The 25022-nt window shown below is 40.7% G+C and overlaps 1 protein-coding gene across 50 annotated transcripts in view; it reads right to left on the bottom strand.

Moving 5' to 3' along the window:
* The window catches only part of EPB41L3 (erythrocyte membrane protein band 4.1 like 3), a 195215-nt gene that overhangs the window by 71444 nt on the left and 98749 nt on the right, over positions 1-25022 (bottom strand). For 35 of the 50 annotated variants that reach the window (XM_065585265.1, XM_065585269.1, XM_065585278.1 and 32 more), the window contains exons 2-3: positions 12843-13048; positions 5861-6058 (exon numbers count right to left, since the gene is read on the bottom strand). In XM_065585265.1, coding sequence (XP_065441337.1) covers positions 5861-6058; positions 12843-13037 — 393 coding nt within the window. In that variant the 5' untranslated portion in view covers positions 13038-13048. Of the gene's footprint in view, positions 1-5860; positions 6059-12842; positions 13071-25022 lie in introns of all 50 variants that reach the window. The other 15 variants (XM_042843487.2, XM_008172383.4, XM_008172398.4 and 12 more) reach the window with 2 other exon arrangements.

Here is a 25022-nt window from a genome sequence, read left to right as displayed (position 1 = left end):
ATAAGAAATAAATAATAAGATCTTGGGGTCCATTCAAAAGCATCTGGTCGTCCGGATTTGACTCGTGGTCCACCTATTCACTACCCTTGCCTTAGAGGATTAGTTTTGTATTCATAAATCTTGTAATATCTAATACTGTCATTGATCATTTTACATATTATGAAGCAATTCATTCCAACATGATTGAGTCGTCTAACTGTATATATAGATATTAAAAGCACTTAAGCAAAAACTTTGTTCAGCACAATCTAAACACAAATGACCAAGTTCTCAAAAAGGCATAAAACTTGGGTCCCAAATTTTGTAAGCAAAAATACATTTTTCACCTACTGTAAGCTTGTGCACATGAACATTCAAATTTGTCTGAGAACACTGCAGCTGCATGCACAAAAATATATATCTAGGTATCAGTTTTGCACTCAGAAATGCAGAAATACTTTCTAAATTGAGCTAATTTATTGAGATAATTTCCATAATAATGCATGAAACATTTTATCAAAGCAAATCTTTCACATTCAAAACCTGGCGAATATAAAGTCTAAGACAATTGTACTTTGAGTACTGCTTATTCATAAATCAAGCTCTTAAACTGTACAGCACTGGATAGATTCCTTTCCTCTTGGGCTGTGATTTTATATTAGAGATGCTGAAAAACAGATTCTCTCTCTTTAGGATGCTTAGTATAGCAGGCTATACAGCTGATGCAATAATCTTTCTAAGAAAGATAGTCTGACAAACAAAAATAATTACAATTTTCTTCATCTATAATCTCCCCATTAGAGGTTAAAATTCGTCTCTGTCTCTCATTCAACTGGATTAGCTCAGGTTTCCCTTTTCCACAGAGCAAGTCCTTGAGTTGTGTATCTAACAATACTGAATGAGAGTCTTTTCTTTCTTATCCTTTCAACTCAATCTCTAAATATGGCAAGTTCATGATTTTCATAACTGGCAAGTACTTTAATCCTTCACAATTTGAACCATGGACCTGTTCCTTTTCTGCTTCATTTCACTCATCTGTCTGTAATCTCCCTAGAAAGCACAGCAATTCATGAGCTATCTTCAGCCCATTCTAGGTGTCAATCTTCTTCATTTCCTTCTTCAGGCATTTGTGAGATTATTCCTTCTCCCAAGAGTTTATTATCACTTTTTCACCATGTTTGGGCCTGGTATTCCACCTCCGTAGTGCTGCTAGATGTGCTACATACCACATACTTTACATACAGCTGCTCGTGTTCACGGTTGTATCAGATTGCATGCTTTCTGTGACTTCTGCTGCACTTGTAGTGTATTCCAAGTCAGTGGCTGTTTTGTTTTGGGAAGGGATTTATGTCCTCACATTATCCTTTTTTTGTCCTTTCCACCACTCTTTCAAGTCTTTCATAGACCAATAATTCTTTATTGCACAGTTTATTTTGTCGGCAGGAGTTGTATTTTCTGAACTATTAGGTGAGGATTTTAACCTTATTGACAATAGCTGCACCAAAACATAAGATAGAACTCTCACCATGAGTAGACACTTCAGATGATCTGAGAGAAAGTCTGTTGATCGGTGAGCCAGTGACTCTAGAAAGATTGAAATTCCAAGACTTTTTTTTTTTTTTTGGCATGGAACTCCTTTACAAGAAACATACAGTAGCTCCTAATTCTTTATTTTTATCATTTTGTGTTTTCAATGACAACTGTATTGTATATATAGGAACAATGTATGAATAAAGACTTCTGCTCTTCTAGTAGTAGTTGTTCCAGAGGTGACGCGAGGGGAGGGAGGCTGTTGGGTCACGTGCCCACCCAGTTTTCTGCCAGGTTTATATTTTTGTTTCTTTTGGGGGTGGGGGGTTTGGGTTCAAAATACGTGCCCTTCCCCATCTACAGTTACACATAGTCTCTGTGACCTCAAAAGAAAGGCATCCTTAGACATAAGCCAACTGCTACCCTCAGTAGATTCATAATGTAAAAATGCAGTGGAGTTTGTGGCATTGAACCTACTGTTTTATATTTTTCGCAGAACAAAAAGGAGGTTTGTGACCTATTTTTGTCTGTTTCTGGTTTGGAATGCCTTCATGCCATGAAACATATTCCTGGGCCAGGGAAAAAAAAACCACCACAGCCAGGGATGCTGGAGGACCAAAAGAGGAAGTTTTCAGCTGAGTCTTAGAATTTTTTCTCTGTGAATACAAGCCACATTACAGAGCTTTGGGTCTGCCCACTGTTACTCTCAAGTTAAGTTCTTTGCAAATATGCATTGGAGCACTATCAAAAGAGAGTATCCTGGTGTAATACAAAATAATGGAAGCCTGAGAGAGACAGAAAGGTAAGTTAGTAGGAGGTGAAGACTCCTACGCGGTAATAATGGAAGAAGAGGGTGTGACTGATGATACAGAGAATGGCAAGGAGATAATGGATTAGTAAAACCTGTTTCTGATGTGTCTGACTCCACGAGTGTGTGCAATTTTAACTGTCAGCTTATTACCCTGATGAGCACATAATTGATATGCTGTAGGATGTGTTCTACCTGAGAGCAATATACTGCTTTAAATAATATTAATATTTAGCATTCATAAGGTGCTTGTCATCTGTAAAGCACTCTACAACCAACTAATTGATCCTCACAGTCCTCAGAGAGTCAAGTAGCGAAATATCATCCTTATTTCACAGTCTGGGGAATGCAGTTCTAAAGGGTAAGTGACTTGCACAAGGCCACACAAGGAGTGACTGGGAAAGCTATGATTGTAACTCAGGACTGGGATTCTAACTTTGAGATTTTGCTTCCTCTTGGCCCCTTTTGGGATGGGATATGATGCATTCAACACGATAGCATTGATGGGGTTATTACTACGTGGTGATGCTTATGTCAACAGCTGGTGGTTTGCCACATTTCACATTGGCTCACTGCCTTAAAAATTAAAAATGAACGCTACACCTCTTGTAAGAGGGAATTAAGTGGACAGAAGCACAAGGAACTTCAGCATTTAATCTTTGAGTATATTTTTCTAAAAGAGCATCTGGTTTTTATGGCGATCACATCACATCCATGCATGACTTTTTAGGCCTTTCCCCTTGATCTCTAGTGTTCAGCTTACCAAGATGGAACTAGCATAACTGCGCCCAGGAACATAATAAGTTCTGTCTTTTGGGGCTGTCCTTAAAATGTTGATAGGGTTTTTTGGAGATGTGACAGGTGAGGTTATCCCTTATCATCATTATGCTATAGTCTCTTTGGATCAGCCATATAACTCTACTGCTAGCCAGAGCTGCTGCACAGGAACTTTTCCCTCCACTTCTATTTGAGGCATGGAGTTCTTTCCTCAGTCTCCCTGGCCAACTAACCCTTCTCGGGAGGTCAGTGTATAGAGTTAAAAGGCATTATTCCTCTTGGCATGTCGTCATATCCTTCCCTTGCCAGATCAGTTGTGCCAGCAGCGGAACCTTTTGCACAGAGAAATTAGACTCTCCTGGGATCTACCATGCATTCTTGAGCGCTGCACAGAAGCCTACAGTTGGCTTGAAAAAGCACAAGTTTAATACACAAACATGCTGATAGTTTAATATATTGGTAGGAAGGCCTGATACAGGACTGCAATGCCAACATCGTTGTCTGCCATGTGCACAAATTCACAAATTCACATGTACAAATCTGCAAAGCAGTGGAACTTTGGTCCTCTCAAATGTGTTTAATTTTGCCTTTCCAGTACCTGTACTGACATCTGCTTTGGTGAATGCAGTTACATATCCTTACACATGTAACAGTTGAAGTGCTATCCACTTAAATTGGATAATTTTTGGACAGACAAAAGCATTTCTGGATGATAGTGAATATTATGAATAAAGGATATTTTAATTATCTGAGTTCATAAATCATAGTGCAATTTATACTGGATATTGGACATTTTGTGAGGACAGACATTGAGTAATCATACAGACTTATAGGAGAGAAAGAAGACAGGCAATAAGACAATGACATCTATATGCTAGCATTTTGACACTTCAACTTTCATTCAGTACATATTTGGAGAAAGAGTGCAAATTCCTAGAAGAAATTCCTAGAAGAAAACATTATTCATACTACTTTATTTACATAAATCAGAGTCTAACTTAATAAATTTCTCCTTCTACTTCATCCTATGTCCTCATAAAACTTGTCTTACTCATAATATTTTCATCTATCTAGTGAAATTTGCTTGATTGCACTCCACACAGTGACTTCGATTTTCCACCTAAGTGATTAAGACTTCAGTAAGTTCAACTCTTCCCATTAAAGCAAGTACCTATGTGTGGGTTTCCACACTATTTGCTGTCAGATATAAAAACAGGTCTGGAGGTCAAAAAGTAAAGCAACAATCTGAGATTAGTGGTAATGTCACAGCAGCGTATTACACCAGCTATCTATTGCTAGTCTAGAAAGAAACTGTAGAGTACTCAGCCAATGAAACTAAAATGTACTTGACAGCAGATTTTTCAAGTTACTATGTATGTAATAAATCACACCTGCTGTTTACAGCTAAGCTCTTGGCATTGCAAAAATACTTTTGCTCCAAATTTTAAAGCGTGGTCATGAATAAAATTCTGAAGACCTTGCTCAAACAACGCTTCTCGTTGAAATCAATAGTCAAGACTGAGTGAAAACTGTGTAAGAACTTCAGAATTTGGCCCCACATGCAGCAGCAACCTTCTACCTTTAGAACAGTGGCTCCCAACCTTTTTGGATTATAGCCCCAAAATTTGTGATGGAGTAATGGCTGCTTCACGGTTTAGGGCCCCTCATGTCCTCCCCTGGTGTGGTTGCCACATCTCACCTTCTTCTCTCCACTCCCACATTTTCTCTTTGGTGCTGTTTTTCTCCAGCCTTTCCCCTCCCTCCACCATCAGAACTTCTTCTTTTCTACATATTTTCACAGATTTTGCTTTCCATTTTTATTTTATCTCTACTCTTGCCTCTCCCTGCTTCACCTTCTTCCACACTTTTACGGTCTCATTTTCCCCTTCCTCTTCTGTACCTGGTGGCTTTTCTTCCCTACCACACACTTCTCAGTTACCAAAAGGATCCATGCTGGGTGGAGGAAGCAAATGGCTCCTGTGTGAGGCCTACGGGTTGCAATGGGAGCACTGACATGGCACATAAAAGGGCAGCCTGCGTGAAGAGAGAGTGCAGGGAAGCTGGGTTGCCTATAAAGCTCCCAGCTGCTCTCTACTGCTGGGATTTAGGGTAAGTCTACACATGGAGCAGCAAGTGTAAATTCCAGCTCAAGAAGACATACCTGGACTAGCTCTGATCAAGCTAGTGTGCTAAAAATAGAATGCAGCCGTAGCAGCATGAGTGGCGGGAGGGGCTAGCCAGCCTGAGTACATGACAGGTTTAGACGGTAATGGTAGTGTCTTGGACAGCCAGCCTCTCCCTGCCATTCGAGCTGGGGTGGCTACACTCTGTTTATAGAGCACTAGCTCAATCAGGTGCTATGTGAGTAACTACAGGACCCGGGAAAGAGGAAGCCCTTGGAGATCAGAGGCTCCCTTTCTTTAATGAGTTTCACTGTCAGTGGTCCAGGCTGAGTGTCACATACAGTCACATGCATCTAGAACCCCATGCTCCTTCTCCAGAGTGCTCCTATACCCCTCTCTGTGGATTAAAACTGAGTTCAGTCCTCAATCTCCTAGAGAAGACATTGAGAACTGCTTGGCATTTGGCACTTGTGAAAAACCAGACCATTTATTTAGATCTAGATTTAGGCTCCCATTTTTGAAAATCTTGCCCCCTGAGTCTACTCGGTTTTTTAGTAGAAGAACTTTTCTCCACAATAGAATGAATTAGGATATACAGGGAACAACAGATAAAGCAAAATAGAGAGAGCAAATAACAATTTACCTCCACTTCACATCCATATTCAGAGCCGTCCAGGAGCGTCACTTTGCACTGCATGTTTTTCGGCTTTTTAACAATCTTTAGAGGAGATCTGGAGAGTTTGCTAGATGAGGATTTTTGAGAGAGCTTGTCGTCTTCAAACTGCTGGTATTCCAGCTGTTTTGCAGCAGCAGCAGCAAACTCCCGTTCTCGGTCAGTGACCTGTGAAGAGCAAATGGGAAGATTAAGTTTCAATTTCAGATTAAAATAGTGGCTGTACAATGCAGCCATTCAGAATCAAAATGCACAACTGGCTTTCATCTTATGGACAGACTATTCACCACTAACAGTTACCCAGCTGCAGCATACAAAAAAGAACTTCATCTTTATTGTTTGGGAAAGCCTGCTTTAGTCAATAAAACAACTGTGTGACTTCCTCTAACTGCCACTTTGAAAGATAAATATATGGCTGGGAAAACCCACTGCAGCAGTGTTATTTTGGGCTTATCCCTGGGTCAGCATTTAAGACATCTATAAAGCTGTTATGATGCAATATTGATTGTGGTCCTTTCCCCTGGAACAGATTGTCAGAGCCACTCTAACCTTCATATAGCCACCTTTAATAGTAAATGCATTACATCAGTTGAAGCTCCATTCCAGTAATGGTTACCTCTATAACCAGTTGTGCCCCTGCTAGCCCCCAGACAAAATTTTGACAACAAAAGCATAGTAATACCTAAGCTAAAGTATAAAATATTAATCTTTTAGTCATCTCACTACCATGAAAAAAAATGCATCTGATTTGGCTCTGAACAAATTCAATATAATCAGCAGCCAGCAGCACTGAAATTCATCACAATTTAATCCTCTGAGTCTGTTTTCCTTCAGCGCAACAAGACTTCATGAGACTGGATCAAATCTGTCCAAAAGCTTTAATCTGCTTTCAGACCAAACAGTCCTGCGTCACACTGGTAGTGCACAAGACTGTACGGCACACACTGCATCACCACAATATTCCACCTAAATGCAGGGATCTTTCCCTGAGGAATCTCCTGGAAAAAGGTCTCCCAAACATTAGTTTTCCTTCTTTATTCTGTTTGAAGGGGAGAAGGCACTTAGGGCCGGATACATGTCAAGTGATCTAAGCCTGCAAATATAGTGCTCAGTTGTGGTTTTGCTACAGCCCCATGGCAAGGGGCAGAGCATAGCAATGCTGTCCCAGGAGCAGATGAGGAACCAGATTGTGAGGACACTCACAATCTGGTCCTGGGTTCCCCGCTTCCTCCAGGCAGGAACTAAAAGAGACCAGCCCTATATCTGGCTCACATTATTTCCCCTCCTGTGCCTGTTTAAATACACTGTCTGGTGTACTATGTTACCATGCCCCTGTCTGCTAATTCACACCTCATCCATATGCAGAGACTGGTCTCCCCGTGGGAGTAAGGCAGTGCCTTATGCCTCTTGCTTCCCTTTGTGGGAGCACAGTAAGGGTCACTGTCTGGCCCTCATCTTGGAGCAGAAAGCAAGAAGGAGAGTCAGTCTAGGAAGATATAAAAAGGAATAGAGACGCCTCTTTCAAAATCCAGCACATCCTCTTAACTGCAATAAAACATGCTGGGGGCGGGCAGGGGATGACAATGGAAAACAATCCCTGCTATCTCTGCTGGATCTCCTGTCTTAGCTTAGCTACATATTAGTTGAGCGCTTTCTCTTTCAGGCACGTAGGGGCAAGAACCTCAACTCCCCCGGAAGCTAATGGGCGATGACAGCATTTAGTGCGCCATGGGATTAGGGCCTCGTAGAGTAATTAATGTCCATAGTGCTCATGGTGTGTAGATGAAGGACAGCTTTGGAGGGTGGAGGATGGGGATGAACATCCCTTAAGAAGGCAGGTAAGTTGTTCAAAAGGAAAGACCAACGATAACAAAAGCAGAAGAGATTGCTGTTTTAAGAGTAAGAGGCATCTTCAGTCAGAAAGAACTCCCAGACCTCCTCCTTATGGGTTGTTGATTTGTTTCACTGAAACCTGCAACAGACGTTAATTTCTCTACATATGCATACAAGAGGTGTCACTGGTATTATTTTGTTGGACTAATCAAGTAGACCCAAACGAAACTAAATGAAATCTGTCCAAGGTTAGAATCACAAAGGATTTTCTATAATTTGTACAGAGCACAAAAACATGCCAGGAACTATTAGAGAGGGCCCCAAAACGGTGATGACATGTCCATGCATTGAAATGATTTCAAAGTGAATTAAGCCTCCTCCTCTTAAAGAAACTTGACATTCTGTTGGTGCTGTTATCTAGGGCAAAAGCAACCACTAAGAAGCAACCGGATTCACTAGGTTATTTTGAATTTTGCATGCATAGGTGCATTCTCTCCCGAGCCACATTCTCCTCACGGCCCATTTATGCTGTATTTTTGGAGCATTTCAATGCCACGGCTTGCCATGCCATCAACATCTAATAGAGCGGAAGTTGCTTCAGGGTTGTTGTTGGAACATAATTTTTGCAGTTACAGCATTAGTGATACAGACAGAAAAGCTGAACAGCAGCAGGGCTGTCTTCTGATCATATAATTTGGGCGTTGTTCAAGCAATTTACTGCCAGTTTGGGGATTCAGAGTCAGTGAATAAATAAGGAGTTTTGTACTAAAATGTTTTACTTTTGAATCTTTCAGGGGTGGGCGTGTATGTGGTGTTTAGTTTGATATATCCCCATTTCATTTTCATGGGTTTCATTTCGGCTTGTTGGCTTTAGAAGCTGAGAGAGGACAGTCAAATCCCAGAAATCCTCTGGATATTGGTCTGGTATAATTGGGGTCTGTTTATGAAGTCTTTCACCCTCCAAGAATTTGGTGGATTTACTAAATAGATTAGTTCAGAAGGGAACACAGTTTGGAAATCCCAAAACATATATGTGTGAAGAAGTAGTAACATTTTTTTCCAGTCGCTGTGAAGTCAGCAGGAGTTCAGTGCTATTCTCTGCAGTGAAAGGGTCATCAACACAGAAGATTAAAAATAATAGTGGAAGACTGGGAGAGAGGACAAGGAAAAGTGAAGCATCTAAGAGAAGACCCACAGCCCTGGGAGTCTGATATATGATAGTCACGTAGAGTAATAAAGGAGGAGTCAGAGGGAGAGTCACGTTTCTGTGAGAACCAGGAGATGGAGAGCGTGCGGGAGAGAGATCATGAACTGCCGTTGGTTTGGAAGATTTGTGTTACAGTTGCATTCAGCTGGTGAGAAGGGGCCCTCAAACGGGCAATTCAAATAAAAACATGTGAATATTTACATTGCCGTGGTCATTTGAACATGCAATTGCCGTGCTTATGGATCTGTCTGAACATCTGAAGTGCTTATTTCATTAAGGCACACAAAGTACAGTGTGCACCACATGCTTCAAAATAATTTCTAATTTCCTTATTGAAAACAATGTACACACCAAGCTAGAAGTTTTTAAACAAATCCCTTTTAAAATGAGACATCAAAAATACTTTGGACAGTTTTTCAAGTATATTTTTCATACTTGCTTAACTCAAAAACAGCTGAACAGATTTTCTTCAAAGAACAGAGGCTTCCTCTTCATTTGCCAGGCCATCCTGCTCTGTCTTCCCCTGAGTCCCACCATCTCAAGGAGCCTGTAGGAGCTGCTTCTGCCTCTTCTCCATGCCCAAGTTCCTTCTAAATGGCATGCAGTGAAGGGCTAGTCATCAAATCACCACATGACTTTTTGGCCTTAAGTGGTGCTACTGGATTGGGTATATTAAAAGGTCCAGCTACATGGGTATGAACCATTTATAGCACTAGAGGAGGCCAACTATAAAGTTTTTTCTGTCCCTCAAGCAAGATATTGGTGAGATTCTGCTTGAGTTAGGCTCAATGTTTTGTTGATGCTGCTTTACAGGTACCCTTTTTGGTTGAAGTTTCTGCTGCCTGCACCAGGTAGAGCTGAGCAACATATTTAAGAATGACAAAATATTTCCCTTCCTTGGAAGATTGGGCTCTCTCTCCTTCTTTGGTGCATTGGAAGAATGCTGTACTGGTAGAGCTGCGAGGGATTTGGAATTTTCATACCGTGAGAAATTCCAGCATTTGTTTTTATCCCAAATTGGGACCAAAAGTTGAAGTTGCAAAAATGTTTGTGGAATGAAAATTCTGAAAAATGTTGATTCCGAAATTTAAACACAAAAAGCTTTTCAACAGTCCCAAAATCTGTTCTAGTTTGGTTTGTTGAAATTACCCAACATGTTTTGTTTTGAGTCATTTCAACATAAAACTGCATTTTCCCATTGTAGCACATTGCTTTATGGGAGCTGCAGTTCAGAAACCCGAAGCCCCCATTTTCCCCTAGGGGCCTGGTTGGATTACATCTCTCATGATGCACCCACAGTCATGCGACTCCCATTACGCATCACACATAGCTTGGTCAGAGGGCAATTTTCATTGCATTATAGGAGAGAAAAGGCCTGAGCTACAATTCCCATAAAGGAATGCACTGATAAGAAAATGCAATTTAATGATTTACTGAACTGATTCTAAATTAAAAATGTCAGGGCAGTTCAACAAATGAAGTATTTCAATTTGGGTTGAACCAAATTTCCTGATGAAAAAATATCAAAAATATATTAGCAAAATCAAGATATTCCCCAGAAAATGTTGATTTTTGTGGAAACTACATTGTCCATTGAAAAATCATTTTGATGGAAAATTCCCCAACCAGATCTATTTATTGGTAAGTTTCAAGGTGCCTGGATTTATGGATGTATGTGATGGAAACCTGGATTAACTATAGAGGCCATCAGAGTGGGAGAATTGTCATAGCTGGGTTGGTGGAGCCCTAAAGTGACAGATTTGGGCCAGTATTCACAAACTGGACAAGAAATGGATAATTAAACGGACCTCATCTGGTGGTAAGAACATTGTGAGGATAGGAAGGGAGTCAGGGCTTGGTACAAGTCAGAGGACTCCACAGGGCCATTTCGGATGTGCAGTTTGAGGATGTCATCTTTTTAGCTTGAGTTGGGCAAAAATGGCAAAAAAATTCAAGACCCACAGGTTGAGATTTACGAAGTAGTCTAGAGGATTAGGCAATTATCTTCCTTCAAAAATAATGGAGGGTAAGTGTCAAAAACCAGAATGATAGATCACTGGGATTTGGGGTTTAATACAGATTTAAAAACAGTATGGCCATCTCAGCTTTAAGCAAATACAAACAACAGCTTACTTGGCTTTCCACTTCACAGTTCATTAACTATAAAGGGCCTAACAATTTGTTTTATGTAAATCAGATCAGGGTACCTGAAAGGTGTGTTACTCTTGTATATTATTGCAGCTCCTTTAGCACAGTTATATGAGTATGCTGACCACATCCATATTATCACTGTTATTACTATGATATAAAAAAAGCTTAACATTTTTTAATGAATTTCAGCAGAGACTGGTTATTTCTTGTTATGTCTGAGAAAAAGCCAGAATAATTTCTTCTGTTCCACCCCTACTTTTTTACAACTAACTCATAATTCAGGTTCAACCCCAGTAAATAAGGAACACAAATTTTATTGCAACTGATTGCACCTGGGTATTTTAGAAACACTACATAATGGAAATCTTTCCTGCAGAAAGCTGCATTTGGAGAGGAGTGTCAGTTCACGTTTCAGTGCTCTAAAAAAAATAAGAAAGCTATGTGTGTGTGTGTGTGTGTGTGTGTGTATATATATATATATATATATATATATATATATATATATATATATATATATATATATATATATATATATATATATATATATATATATATATATATATATATATATATATATATATATATATATACACACATATATATATACACACACACACACACACCCCTCAGCCTGTGTCAAGGCCGAGGTGTATATATATAACTTGACACACTAGGCCTATGACTTTTCCATCCATGAATAGATGTTGCTCTGATGCAACACGCTTTCAACCCCTCTGAAACTGGAATCCCTTTTGATAGGGACACTTCAGAGTCACAGAAGCTAGCAACGGTGGTCTTTGATGCTGTCCAGCCTCTGCATCAGGCATGAACTACAAGTAAATCTGTTGAATATCTGCATGTCTTAGATTTAGGTAGCTGCTCAGTGTTTAGAGCCCAGCATGTGGACTTTCTTCTCCACTACATCACCTTGGGGTATGGCAGAAAGATGGGAGGATTAAATTATTGTATCGGATGGAAAGTGTGTTCATTTTTGGAGTAGATTCCAGTGGGAGGGGCTCAGCATCAATGTAAAAAATACACAGTACTTTTCTTCCTTTAAAAAAAAAAAAAAGGAAACAAAACAGCTTTTCTTGTGTATGTAACGACAGTAAGGAAAACCATTGTAATTGGGCAATGAAATATATCCTGTCCCAGGGATTCTCTCACAGAACTAGTAATAACGACAGTACAATCCTCCTCACTCTGACTGTCTCTCTCACTTCTGAGACAGAGGAATGAGAAGAAAATAAAGCCCATTGCCCAACCAGTTTTTGCCCTCTTTGCTGACCCCCAGTTTGAGAACCCCTGTTTTAGAACTATAGTGGTTTAAAAAACCTCTGAGATTTTACGTGGGTCACACATAAAACAAGCATCAGTTTTCAGCAGGTGTCAGCGTGAAAATAAACCCTATAAACTCTCTGTTTCTAAAAAAAAAAAAAATATTAGTGTGATCTGAGGCAGTGAAAGACTGAAGGGTTTCCCCCTCCCTTTAAGGATAACATTGGACTCTGAAATTAAGTGCAGCAGGTAGGAGATCTGACATTAATTCCAAAAGATATTGCTTGACTGTGAACTAAAATATTTTTAAGCCCTCAGGACCAGTCAATCAATATAGCAAAAAATGGTCATCAAACTAATGGAACTTTTTAATTCAGAAAAAAAAATTATTTTGACTAAACCACAGGTTACCCCCTAGTCGTTAGTTAATAAGATAGCATTTAAATCACCCACGTTCAGCAAACCTAGAAATGGTTCACTTGCCTGCTCTTTCTTCACAGGCGTACTATGTGCTGCCACAGCAGAGAACTGGTCTAGCGCGTTCTGATGCTCCTCACTGAGCTGCTGCTGCTGCTGGGCTTGAGGTTGTGCCCCAGGTGTCCCTTGCTGGGCAGGGGCTTCTTGCTGGTCTTGATCTTGATCCTTGGATTCAGAGTCTGATCCCGATTCTGTCGTCATGGTTGATTATGCTGTAAAACAAGATGGCCAGACCTACTCAATGTTATTCTTGCAGCTGCTGCTGCTGCTATTTTCTCTTTTTCAATTACATTTGAAAATGGAGAAAGACAATCACAATTTTTTTCGTCTCATTGTTTCTGGCCCTGAAAATCTAATAGTGTAGAGTGGATCATATTCATTTGTGGCCCACTCTGTTTGGTTTCTTGGAAAAGCATCTCTTGATGCAGAGGACTAGGACTAATTACATTTATGAATTTTAAGGAGGTTTATGCATCCATACTTTCACTCTTTATTGTCATTTAATGACCATATTGTAGCAAAAGTACATTAATATAATAAATAATAATAATAATAATAATCAGATATAATAAATTAATAGTGTTTGAAAGCCAATGAGTAAAATTTTCTAGAGCATGTAAATGACAGAGGAGCCTAAGTCCTATTGATTTTTCTAAGCATTTAAGAGCTCCTTAGTCTCACTCAAAGTCAATGGGATACTGGCTCCTTAGTTCCCAATTCACTTTTGAAAAAGGGACTTACGCCTTTTGCAAATTTTACCCAGTATCTTTAGTGTTCATATTTAACTGTTATAGAGAGATATTGCATGAAAATTAGCCACTTTGTTGCTATGAGACATGGTTAGCTTTTAATGAAGGTGTTACTATGAGCCAAATTCTGCTCAGTGACCTGAACTAAAGGGTAGAGGGTTATACTTACACAGGTTCAGTGGATGCACATAAAAATTCATTCTGGTTCTAGAGCTATTATTGATTCTAGCACTATTTCACATTTTAAGTCAAAGGAATCTCTCTGAAACCCACAATCTCTCTAAAATCAGTATGAACTTTTTAAGTACGCTCCCCACAGTCCCACTGCCTTCAATGAGGCTTTACTTGAATGAGTAAGCAGAATTTGGCCCTATATTTTATTCAGCCCCACACGGATATGATTCAATTATACTTTCATCATTCCCCTCAATACGCCTGAATATTAAAAACAAACAAACCCAAAAACGTTATTACTTTATCCCAAGACCTCTAAACTTTGTGGGTTTTTTAAAATGGAAACGACAAGAGGCCTCAGTATGAAAAGTGTGTGTTTGAGCTTATTTTCATTCAGTAATAAATCAACATGAAAATATTAGCAAGAAAATATTTCACATTAAAAGAACATTGTCAGCACAGGGCCTCATACCATAGAGGAACAAAACCCAGTTAAACACTGTCACAACCATTCTACATCAAACAAGGATTGGAAAGAACAGATTCTACATTAGCACAAGTGGCACAATGAATAAATCTAACATTATCTTCAATATTTGAACCTTGTTAGCCATCACTGTCTTATAGATCTACATCTTGATTTTAAGCTATTTAAAAAAAAATATCAGGCTCTTGCAATCTATTTCTGTTCATCAAGTCATAATTTCTTTAACCTGGTAACCATAGTTACTTTCCAATTACAAGCAATTCTACAGAACATAAAGCCGCTTATTAATTTGGTATATGAGTCCACTATCAATTCCTAGATTAAACTAATGATGCTTGCTAGTACAATAAGTTTGGTTATCTCGGTTTGTTTTTTCCATTTTAACAGCTTTATTTTTTTTCCAGACCATTTACTAGGGTTCCATTGTTTTAAATGAAAATGTTCAGTAGGGTATTTGAAAATATAATTTGATAAGTCATTTGTCTATTGGTTGACATCTTCTATACACTGAAGACCAAATTTTCAAAGGGGCTCTGTTTGTTCATGCATAACTCTGTGTGTGCAATTTTTGTGCACTCTCTCTTGTGCACATAAATGGTGAATAAATCAGTAATGCTCAATGTGTTCAACTTTTGTGTAGGGTGTGTATGTAAATTCTTACACTGTATGCAACAAGTGATATGATGCAAAAATTGTGAGAGCAAACTGACACCACACTTTGGAAATCTGTCCTCAAATATTTAATCTATTACCTTATCAGGTATTTATTTAGAAGGACACATATACTTCTGTATACACTTCTTTCGCACAGGTATATAAAATATGTCCTTTAACAGTCTTATCATTTTAACAATATATAAATAAACTCAGAGAGGAGCAGGAGAGAAAGGAAAAAAGAATTGTTGGAGGTCATTTTAAAAGGGCTGATCATGGCTCAGAGTTCAATTCATTACGCTATTCATTTTTGTTTACTTTAAAAATAAATTGTAAAATAAGGTTAATCTCTTGTTGTTTTGCATTGCCCATCTGTCACATCAGCATGTAATGACCTATCCTTCATCTGATGCTACTACTGCCACTATTATAAACCACTGTGGTTTGCAGTGTTGTTGTAGTCGTGTTGACTCCAGGATATTAGAGAGACAAGGCAGGTGAAGTAATATCTTTTATTGGACCAACTTTTGTCAGTAAGAGAGGCAAGTTTTCCAGCTTACACAGAATTCTTCGGGTCAAAACTTGGAAGAAGAACTCAGTGTAAGCTGGAAAGCTTGCCTCTTTCAGCAACAGAAGATGGTCCAATAAAAGATATTACTTCACCACCTTTTCTCACTATTATAACCCACATTTTTAAAAAATACAGACTCTGAACAGAAAAAATCCTACAATTTCCTTGCTCTAATTCTACACCTTCTTTTGTACAATTGAGAACATAGATAATATTATCTCACTACTCAAATATTCATTCAACAGCTTCAGTAACAAACTACTATATTTGGATTTTCTAGTTTACAAATATTAACGGATTAGCAACTAACCAAATTAAGTTACAACTACAAAAACCAATGAAAAATTAACTCTCAATAGCATAAAATTATCAAGAGCATTATTTATAAAGAGCATAAATTATATATAATTCACTAAGATTTTTGCTCAAGGAGCCTAATTTTCATATTAGTTACACCAGTGTAAGTCAGAAGCAATTCCTGAAGTTAATGGAATTACTCCTGTTTAAAATGGAATCAACCCACTGTCTTGTCAGCTGGTAGAAATCAGTTTAGCTCCAGAAAATTCACAGCCCGTGACCTGTCCATGACTTTTACTATATACTCCTGCTGCGGGTGCTCGGGGGGAAAGGGGACGCAGCCCAGGGGGGTGCTGTGAGTGCTTGGGTTGGGAGGGCTGGGGCACACTCCCTACCTGACTCCTGGGAAGCAGAGACCTCCAGCTCCTAGCACCACATGCTGCCTCCACTCCACTCCACCCCAAGCCTTGGTTCTGCAGTTCCCATTGGCTGGGAACTGCGGCTAACGGGAGCTGCGGGGGTCGTGCCTGCAGGTGGAGGCAGCACCTAGAGCTAGGAGCTGAGGGAAGGGAGTTCCTGTCGCCCTTCTGGGGAGCCCCCCCTCACCCCAACACCCAGCCCTGAGCCCCCCCACACCCAAATTCCTGCTGCTGGGGGGGCGGGCCCAAAACTGCCCCAGCAGCAGCCAGTGTGGCTGGCCCAGGGGGCTGCCCAAGCTCCTCAGGCAGCTCCTGGGCCATCCGCACAGGCCACTGCAGAAGTCACGGAGGTCACTGAAAGTCACGGATTCCGAGACTTCTGTGACCTCCGTGACAAACATGGAACCTTTTTTTCTTTTTTAAGTGCACACTGCCACATGACCCAGCAAGCGCAGACAAACCCTGGCTGTAGTCAAAGGGAATGCAGAAACTTCCGTGATGAGGTTTGTCAATGTGTGGAAACTTTCCAGCGGCAAGAACGTCCTGGCACAGGTCGAGTTGAGGACCGCTCCGATGAACTCTATCCTCTGTACGGGCTCTAATATCGACTTTTTGTCATTTACCAGTAGGTCCAGAGAGCGGCACATGGCTTGAAGCACCACTACATAACATAACATAAGAACAGCCGTACTGGGTCAGACCAAAGGTCCATTTAGCCCAGTATCCTGTCTGCCAACAGTGGCCAATGCCAGGTGCCCCAGAGGGAGTGAACCTAACAGGTAATGATCAAGTGATCTCTCCTGCCATCCATCTCCACCCTCTGACAACCATTCCTTACCCATCCTGGCTAATAGCCATTAATGGACTTAACCTCCATCAATTTATCCAGTTCTCTTATAAACCCTGTAAACCCTTCACAACCTCCTCAGGCAAGGAGTTCCACAAGTTGACTGTGCGCTGCGTGAAGAAGATCTTCCTTTTATTTGTTTTAAACCTGCTGCCCATTAATTTCATTTGGTGGCCCCTAGTTCTTGTATTATGGGAATAAGTAAATAACTTTTCCTTATCCACTTTCTCCACATCACTCATGATTTTATATACCACTATCATATCCCCCCTTAGTCTCCTCTTTTCCAAGCTGAAAAGTCCTATCCTCTTTAATCTCTCCTCAGATGGGACTGCCCTTCTCTGAACCTTTTCTAGTGACAGTATATCTTTTTTGAGATGAGGAGTCCACATCTGTACGCAGTATTCAAGATGTGGGCGTACCATCGATTTATATAAGGGCAATAATATATTCGCCATCTTATTCTCCATCCCCTTTTTAATGATTCCTAACATCCTGTTTGCTTTTTTGACTGCCTTTGGACTTTAGACCTGGAGCTGCCCTTGATGAGCCAGCTGTCAAGCTACAGGTAGATCTGGATACCCCGGCGCCTGAGGTAAGCCGCTACCATCAACATGCACTTGGTAAACACACTCGGTGCTGTCACCAGGCCGAACATGATGACTGCAAACTGGTAGTGGTGGGGCCCCACTGTAAACCGGAGGAAGCATCTGTGTCCTTGAAAGATCACTATATGGAAGTATGAGTCCTTCAAGTTGAGGGTGGCATACCAGTGTTCCGGATCCAGGGAGGGGATAACAGAAGCCAGGGAAACCATGCGGAACTTTAGCTTCTTTAGGACTTGTTGAGGTCTTACAGGTCCAGGATGGGCCATAGACTGCCCTTGGCCTTTAGGATTAAAAAGTACCGGCAATAGAACCCCTTGTTCCAGTACTTGACAGGAACTTCTTCCACCACACCCATCTGTAGCAACATTTTTACTTCCTGCATGAGGAGACTCTCGTGAGAGGAGTCCCTGAAGAGGGACAGGGAAGGCGGTTGGGAAGAGAGGTATAAAGGAACTGGAGGTTATAACCCTGCTCCACTGTGCTGAGGACCCAATGGTCCGAGGTTATAGCGGTCCAAGCAGAGAGGAAAAGGGAAAGGTGGTTGGAGAACACTGGGACAGATGGAGCCGGAGAACAGTCTGGTAGGTCACACTCGGGCGCCCCCTCAAACGACCATTTGGCCCCTTGCTTGATACGGGTCGAGCCCGACTGGGCAGAGGGTGGAGCCCAGAGGCCCTGAGGCTGCTGCGGTTTGAATCGCTTATGCGCCGGGGCTGGGACATAGAGACCTAGGGTTTTCAGGTTGGTGCGGGAGTCCTTGAAGCCATGCAACTTGCTGTCTGATCCACAAATAGGGCTTGGCCATTGAAGGGCAAGTCCTGCATTGACTGTTTGAGAAGTACTACTATGGGTAAGTAAGAAACTACTAACTATATTACAGGTTTTCACAGTTCGCAAGAACAGAGAATGACACAACGGTAGCCGAAGCAGCAGACATTCCAACACCATCACTGGCAGCAAGAAGGAACTGAGGGTGAGGGGAGCCAGCAGTCCCCTTATACCGCGCCATGCGGGCGCCACTCCAGAGGGCACCAGAGCCGGTCCCCTACGGATACTGCTGAGGCAAAAACTTCTGGCACCAGTGCATGTGGCGAGCAAAAACACCTAATATGGAATGGACATGAGCAAGCACTCGAAGAAGAAGTAGTATTTTTTTTTGCCTTAACTTGTGTGAATGTTGTGTTCACGTATGTGAAGGACTTAGGGCTGAATACTGGTTCTGCACACATTGAAGTGGGGAAGAGAAAGACCTCCAGGAAATGTAGATAAGAACTTATGGTGGGTGTTTAGGACTATAGCGGCTCATGCTGCACCTGTCTACCCCACCCTCATCATCATCTCCATTAAGGCCCTAGGAGGGGCAGGGTTTAAAAAATACCTTTCTTATCTCCCTTCTGATAAGTGGGTTGGAAGTACCATTGACACTTTGTGTTATGATCTCCCTGGTGCACATCAATGACTCAGTGCATGGTTTTTCCACGTAGGCTGCCTACTCTCCTGCTGCCTATTGATTCTTGTGTTTGAATTTAGGTCGCTAGCATGCTGTGCATTACAGAGTGTCTAAGATCACACCGCTGAATTCATACATTTTTTTAAAAAGACAGTAAACGGCAGGAAGCAGTAGGAAACTACTGCGTCGGCTCTGCAGGAGATTCTCTAATGAGAGGCAGTTCTCAGCAGGAGTAGACCCAGAACAGTAGCATCCTACACTGCCACAGTGCCCAGGCTCTAGGACACGGACGTAAGATAGGGCGTGGCCAGAACACAGCATGTATTGGCTATCCCCAGCTAATAAATAATCCCCTTGAGATCATTACCAGTTGGCAAAGGTTAGAACTGCCCCCAGGCTGCTCTAACCTCTCTGGGAGAAAGGACAAACAGGGAGCCCTAACCAGCTCCCTGACACCACCCATTCTGCTGTAGCAAACAGATCTCACCCACAGCACAGAATCTGGCCCTGAGTTTTTTCCCCCACCACCTCATAAGATGTATTGCATCATTCCCCTGCCTACCCCCAAACGCTGCAATTTCATTTAGCATTCCCGTTTAAAAGAAATCTACACACCAAAGCTGGCAAACATAAGCATTCCAGAGAGTTCTGAATTTAATTTAACTGTTGAAAACGGCACAGATTAGAACAAAGCTTTTACGGTTATTTCATTCTGTATAAAAATATCAAAATTCATTTGAAAGACCCGAGAAACTCCTGTTGTTTAGAATGTGGTTCCATAAAGCTGCCTATTACTGAACAGGTTTAATCCACATCTTGTATTGTGCTCTCAATAAGGTGCTGTGAGACAGTAAAATAATAGAGTCTGTAGAAAAACAATAGGGGATTGAGCAAGAAAACAGATGTTATGGGGGGGAGGAGAAGGAAGTGAAGGAACCAAGAATATAGGATACAGAAAGTGATCAGGAGACAGTTGAGGGGGAGGGTAATGGGACTAGTAGAAATTGCTGACTTCATCCACTGCTGGTTTCTATTACTACATGTATATAACAAAAATGCATACAGCTGAACTGCTATTACTGTGAATACAAACGAATGATAAATATTTCATCAAGCCATTAAGAAGAGTAGAAAGAGCCACAGAAATGGCATATTATGGTTCTCTGTAGACTAGCGTTTTTGAATATTCAGGTTTACATTTCCTTGAGATTTTGACCTTTCTGAACAACTACAGAGCCAAGTATTCATTTATCCTACTTTCATCGCTATGCATCAGCCAATATCTCCAGCCTTATGACTGAAGGCTGCAGTGAGCTCTCTCTAAAGACCTCAGTGGGTACAGATGAGTTTCTGGAAAAAGCTCAAGTTACTACCTCATCACTTTCTTGTGGGGAGGGGGATCGTCAGTCCCAACCCATTGCCTCAACGGTTGCTGTGAAATGCCTTGTTTACAGGGGGGGGACATACACCATTGACCACTTAAAAGCTTCATTTAATGCTTTAAAACTCAATGTGCTTCAGGCATCAGTTCTTCAGACTTCACTTTTACTTAGCTTGAGTACAGACAAGAGAATGCATTTAATAAAAAGTTGCACTATCTGCTCACACATGAAAGGGGAGGTGGATGGCTACAATGGCCATTCACCCTTCAGGCTAACACACTGTACTGAATTAAGTGTTGAAAAGACCAACATTCTACATACCTGCTTTTGTTCATATATAATTATCATACCTCAGCACTCACAAGCAAATGACAAGTCCATCATTATATACATTAGAAAATTAGAAATGCAAGAGATTTACTAGAGCAACAAGCCCATCCCATGCAAGGGCCTTTCCTCCAGCTCCCACCCATTTATTTTGCCACCTCCGAGAAATAAAAACTAACTCTATGCAATACTCTACAAAGTAGAGGGGGGAAATCCCTACACCTCACATTATACAACATAATTTAAAGCAGGCATGTAGATAATTCTAATTTCCATGGCATCTTAACTAGAATTCAATAAAAAAAATCAACTGCTTCTGCTTTACATTATATGGTGACAGTTAAACTATTCAAGAAATACCATGCACCATTGCTTTATACACTCATGAATTATTGTATGAGGAGAAAGATGTAGCTTTAGGTAATTATGCCTTTACAGTAAGTGGCTATTTTCCCCATTTTTACTGGTTTCGGTATTTCTATATCTTCCCCTACCACCCAGTATCAAAAAAGGAAGGAGAAAAGCATTTGAAACAGAGAAGATGAAGATTTCAAAGTCAGCTGGAAAAATTCAGTATTGTCCATGCCTACCTTTTCCATCATTTGCCATTAGTTTACACAAGTAGCTAATGCATTATTTTTGAAAATGGCTCTTAAGTTACAACTGTAAAGATGATCAGTCTCAACAAAGGCACAAAAATGTTACTGCCCATTTTCATATTCAGTTTCGATGCCAGTTCATTTTTGTAAACCGGTCCAGAATGAAGATTTTTTTAAAATGTAATCAATCATTTAGACTATGAATGTCACAAGCAGACAGCTGGCAGAGCGCATGCATAACGAGGGGCTTGGGTGACTACTTTTCCCATGTGTCTTTAGTTATACCAGATCAGCGCACAGTTTCCATCCATATAGGAACTATTCAAATATTTCCAATTTTAACAGCAATTTTCAAGAACAGTACATGACATTTTTTGAATGCTGGATTAAAGTAATTGGGCTAAATTCACCAGTGAGGAAACTCCACTGATCTCGGTGAAGTCATGCACATAAAAAGGATATTCAAATGTTAGTCAGGCTAGACAAAGCGAGTTTCAGCAATAGCCCTAGACTGTGTATTGCAATTAATATTGTCTCATTTCCTCATTCCCCTTAATAGTCAACGTTTAGGGTGTTAAAAAGACAACAGCTTCAGGCCTACTGGGTAGCATGAGTCTCCCACTGACTTTACTGATGTGAGGATTTCATTCATGGTCCCTTCCCTGAAGTGCTTACAATATAAGCAGGCAATATACAGACTCGAGATGGAGCAAAGGGGTGCAACATATGAGCAAAATGAAAAGGTGTGGCTAGGTACAATTCTAGTGCCAATTTTAAGTCTATATTCCTGTTGTTTCCTATTCTCCCTCCCGCCCCCAACAGGCACAGCTCAGGTTTCCCAACTTTGTTCTTTCTCCCCCTACAGACCCTCATATGCTGCCATTACCCACAGGCACGTAAGGACTGAGACAGTAGGAGCATTAATCAATCAGAAGAAACTCTCTAAGACCTTGATCCTCCCAGGTGACCTGCATGGGTGGACCCCTGCACCCATGGAGTCCCACTAAAATAAATGGAGCTTTATGTGAGTTCCGGGGTCTGCCAACAGAGATCAACTAGGAGGATCAAGGCCTAAAATTTTCCAACTTAATTTTACTAGAGTTTTCTGAATGTTCTATTTCAGCCGCCTGAGAAATTAGGTGGGTTTGCCATGGCAGGACAATGTTATTAGGTTTCACCCGGAGTTAAGCAGGCAAAAATGTCCCCGCCCCTTAAAATGGATTATTCATTTGATGGTTTTTAAATCTTAAATGAACCAAACAATATAGTAGAATCTCTATGGATAGTAATTCCATGCTTTAATAATAAGAATATAGCAGTAGGGATATATTACCGATCACCTGACCAGGATGGTGACAGTGATGGTGAAATGCTCGGGGAGGTTAGAGAGGTTATTCAAATTAAAAACTCAGTAATAATGGGGGATTTCAACTATCCCCATATTGACTGGGTACATGTCACCTCCGGATGGAATGCAAACAAAGTTTCTTGACACACACCTTAAATAACTGCTTCTTGGAGCAGCTAGTCCTGGAACCCACAAGGGGAGAGGCAATTCTTGATTTAGTCCTAAGTGGAGCACAGTATCTGGCTCAAGAGGTGAATATAGTTGGACTGCTTGGCAATAGTGACCATAATACAATTAAATTTAACATCCCTCTGCAGGAGAAACCACCACAGCAGCCCAACACTATAGCATTTAATTTCAGAAAGGGGAACTACACCAAAATGAGGTTAGTTAAACAGAAATTAAAAGGTACAGCGCCAAAAGTGAAACCCCTACAAGCTGCATGGAAACTTTTTAAAGACAACATACAAGATGTTCACTTAAATGTATACCCCAAATTAAAAAACAATAAGAGAAACAAAAAAGTGCCACTGTGGCTAAACAACAAAGTAAATGAAGCAGTGAGAGGCAAAAAGTCATCCTTTAAAAAGTGGAAGTAAAATCCTAGTGAGGTAAATAGAAAGGAGCATAAACCCTGGCAAATGAAATGTAAAAATATAATTAGGAAGGCCAAAAAAGAATTTGAAGAACAGCTAGCCAAAAGGACTCAAAAAGTAATAGCAAAAAATTTTTTAAGTACATCAGATGCAGGAAGCCTGCTAAACAACTAGTGGGGCCACTGGACAATCAAGATGCTAAAGGAGCACTCAAGGATGATAAGGCCATTGCAGAGATACTAAATGAATTCTTTGCATCTGTCTTCACAGCTGAGGATGTGAGGGAGATTCCCAAACCTGAGCCATTCTTTTTAGGTGACAAATCTGAGGAAACATCCCAGACTGAGGTGTCCTCATAGGAGGCTTTGGAACAAATTGATAAGCTAAACAGTAATGTCACCAGGATCAGATGGTATTCACCCGAGAGTTCTGAAGAAACTCAAATGTGAAATTGCAGAACTACTGACTGTAGTCTGTAACCTATCATTTAAATCAGCTTCTGTACCAAATGACTGGAGGATAGCTAATGTGACACCAATTTTTAAAAAGGGCTCCAGAGGTGATCCCGGCAATTACAGGCTGGTAATCCTGACTTCAGTACCGGGCAAACTGGTTGAAACTATAGTAAAGAACAAAATTGTCAGACATATAGATGAACATAATTTGTTGGGGAAGAACCAACATGGTTTTTGTAAAGGGAAATCATACCTCACCAATCTACTAGACTTCTATGAGGGGGTCCACAAGCATGTGGACAAAGGGGATCCAGTGGATATAGTGTACTTAGATTTTTCAGAAAGCTTTTGACAAGGTCCCTCACCAAAGGCTCTTAAGTAAAGTAAGCTGTCATGGGATAAGAGGGAAGGCCCTCTCATGAACTGGTAACTGGTTAAAAGATAGGAAACAAAGGGTAGAAATAAATGGTCAGTTTTCAGAATGGAGAGAGGTAAATAGTGGTGTCCCCCAGGGGTCTGCACTGGGACCAGTCCTACTCAACATATTCATAAATAATCTGGAAAAATGGGTAAACAGTGAAGTGGCAAAATTTCCCGATGATACAAAATTGCTCAAGACAGTTAAGTCCCAGGCCGACTGCAAAGAGCTACAAAAAGATCTCTCAAAACTGGGTGACTGGGCAACAAAATGGCAGATGACATTCAATGTTGATAAATGCAAAGTAATGCACATTGGAAAACATAATCCCAACTATACATATAAAATGATGGGGTCTAAATTGGCTGTTACCACTCAAGAAAGAGATCTTGGAGTCATTGTGGATAGTTCTTTGAAAACATCCACTTAATGTGCAGCGGCAGTCAAAAAAGAGAACAGAATGTAAGGAATCAATAAGAAAGTGACAGATAATAAGATAAAAAATATATTGCCTCTATATAAATCCATGGTATGCCCACATCTTGAATCCTGCATGCATATGTGGTTGCCCCATCTCAAAAAAGATGTATTGGAATTGGAAAAGGTTCAGAAAAGGGCAACAAAAATGATTAGGCGTGTGGAACGGCTGTCCTATGAAGAGAGATTAGTAAGACTGGGACTTTTCAGCTTGGAAAAGAGACACTAAGGGGGGATATGATAGAGGTTTATAAAATCATGACTGGTGTGGAGAAAGTAAATAAGGAAATGTTATTTACTCTTTCTCATAATACAAGAACGAGGGGTC

This window comes from Chrysemys picta, chromosome 2, assembly GCF_011386835.1.
Source record: "Chrysemys picta bellii isolate R12L10 chromosome 2, ASM1138683v2, whole genome shotgun sequence".
Lineage (NCBI taxonomy): Eukaryota > Metazoa > Chordata > Testudines > Emydidae > Chrysemys > Chrysemys picta.
Note: the sequence above shows the minus strand (reverse complement) of the source record. Positions and strands in the feature narration are given on the sequence as shown.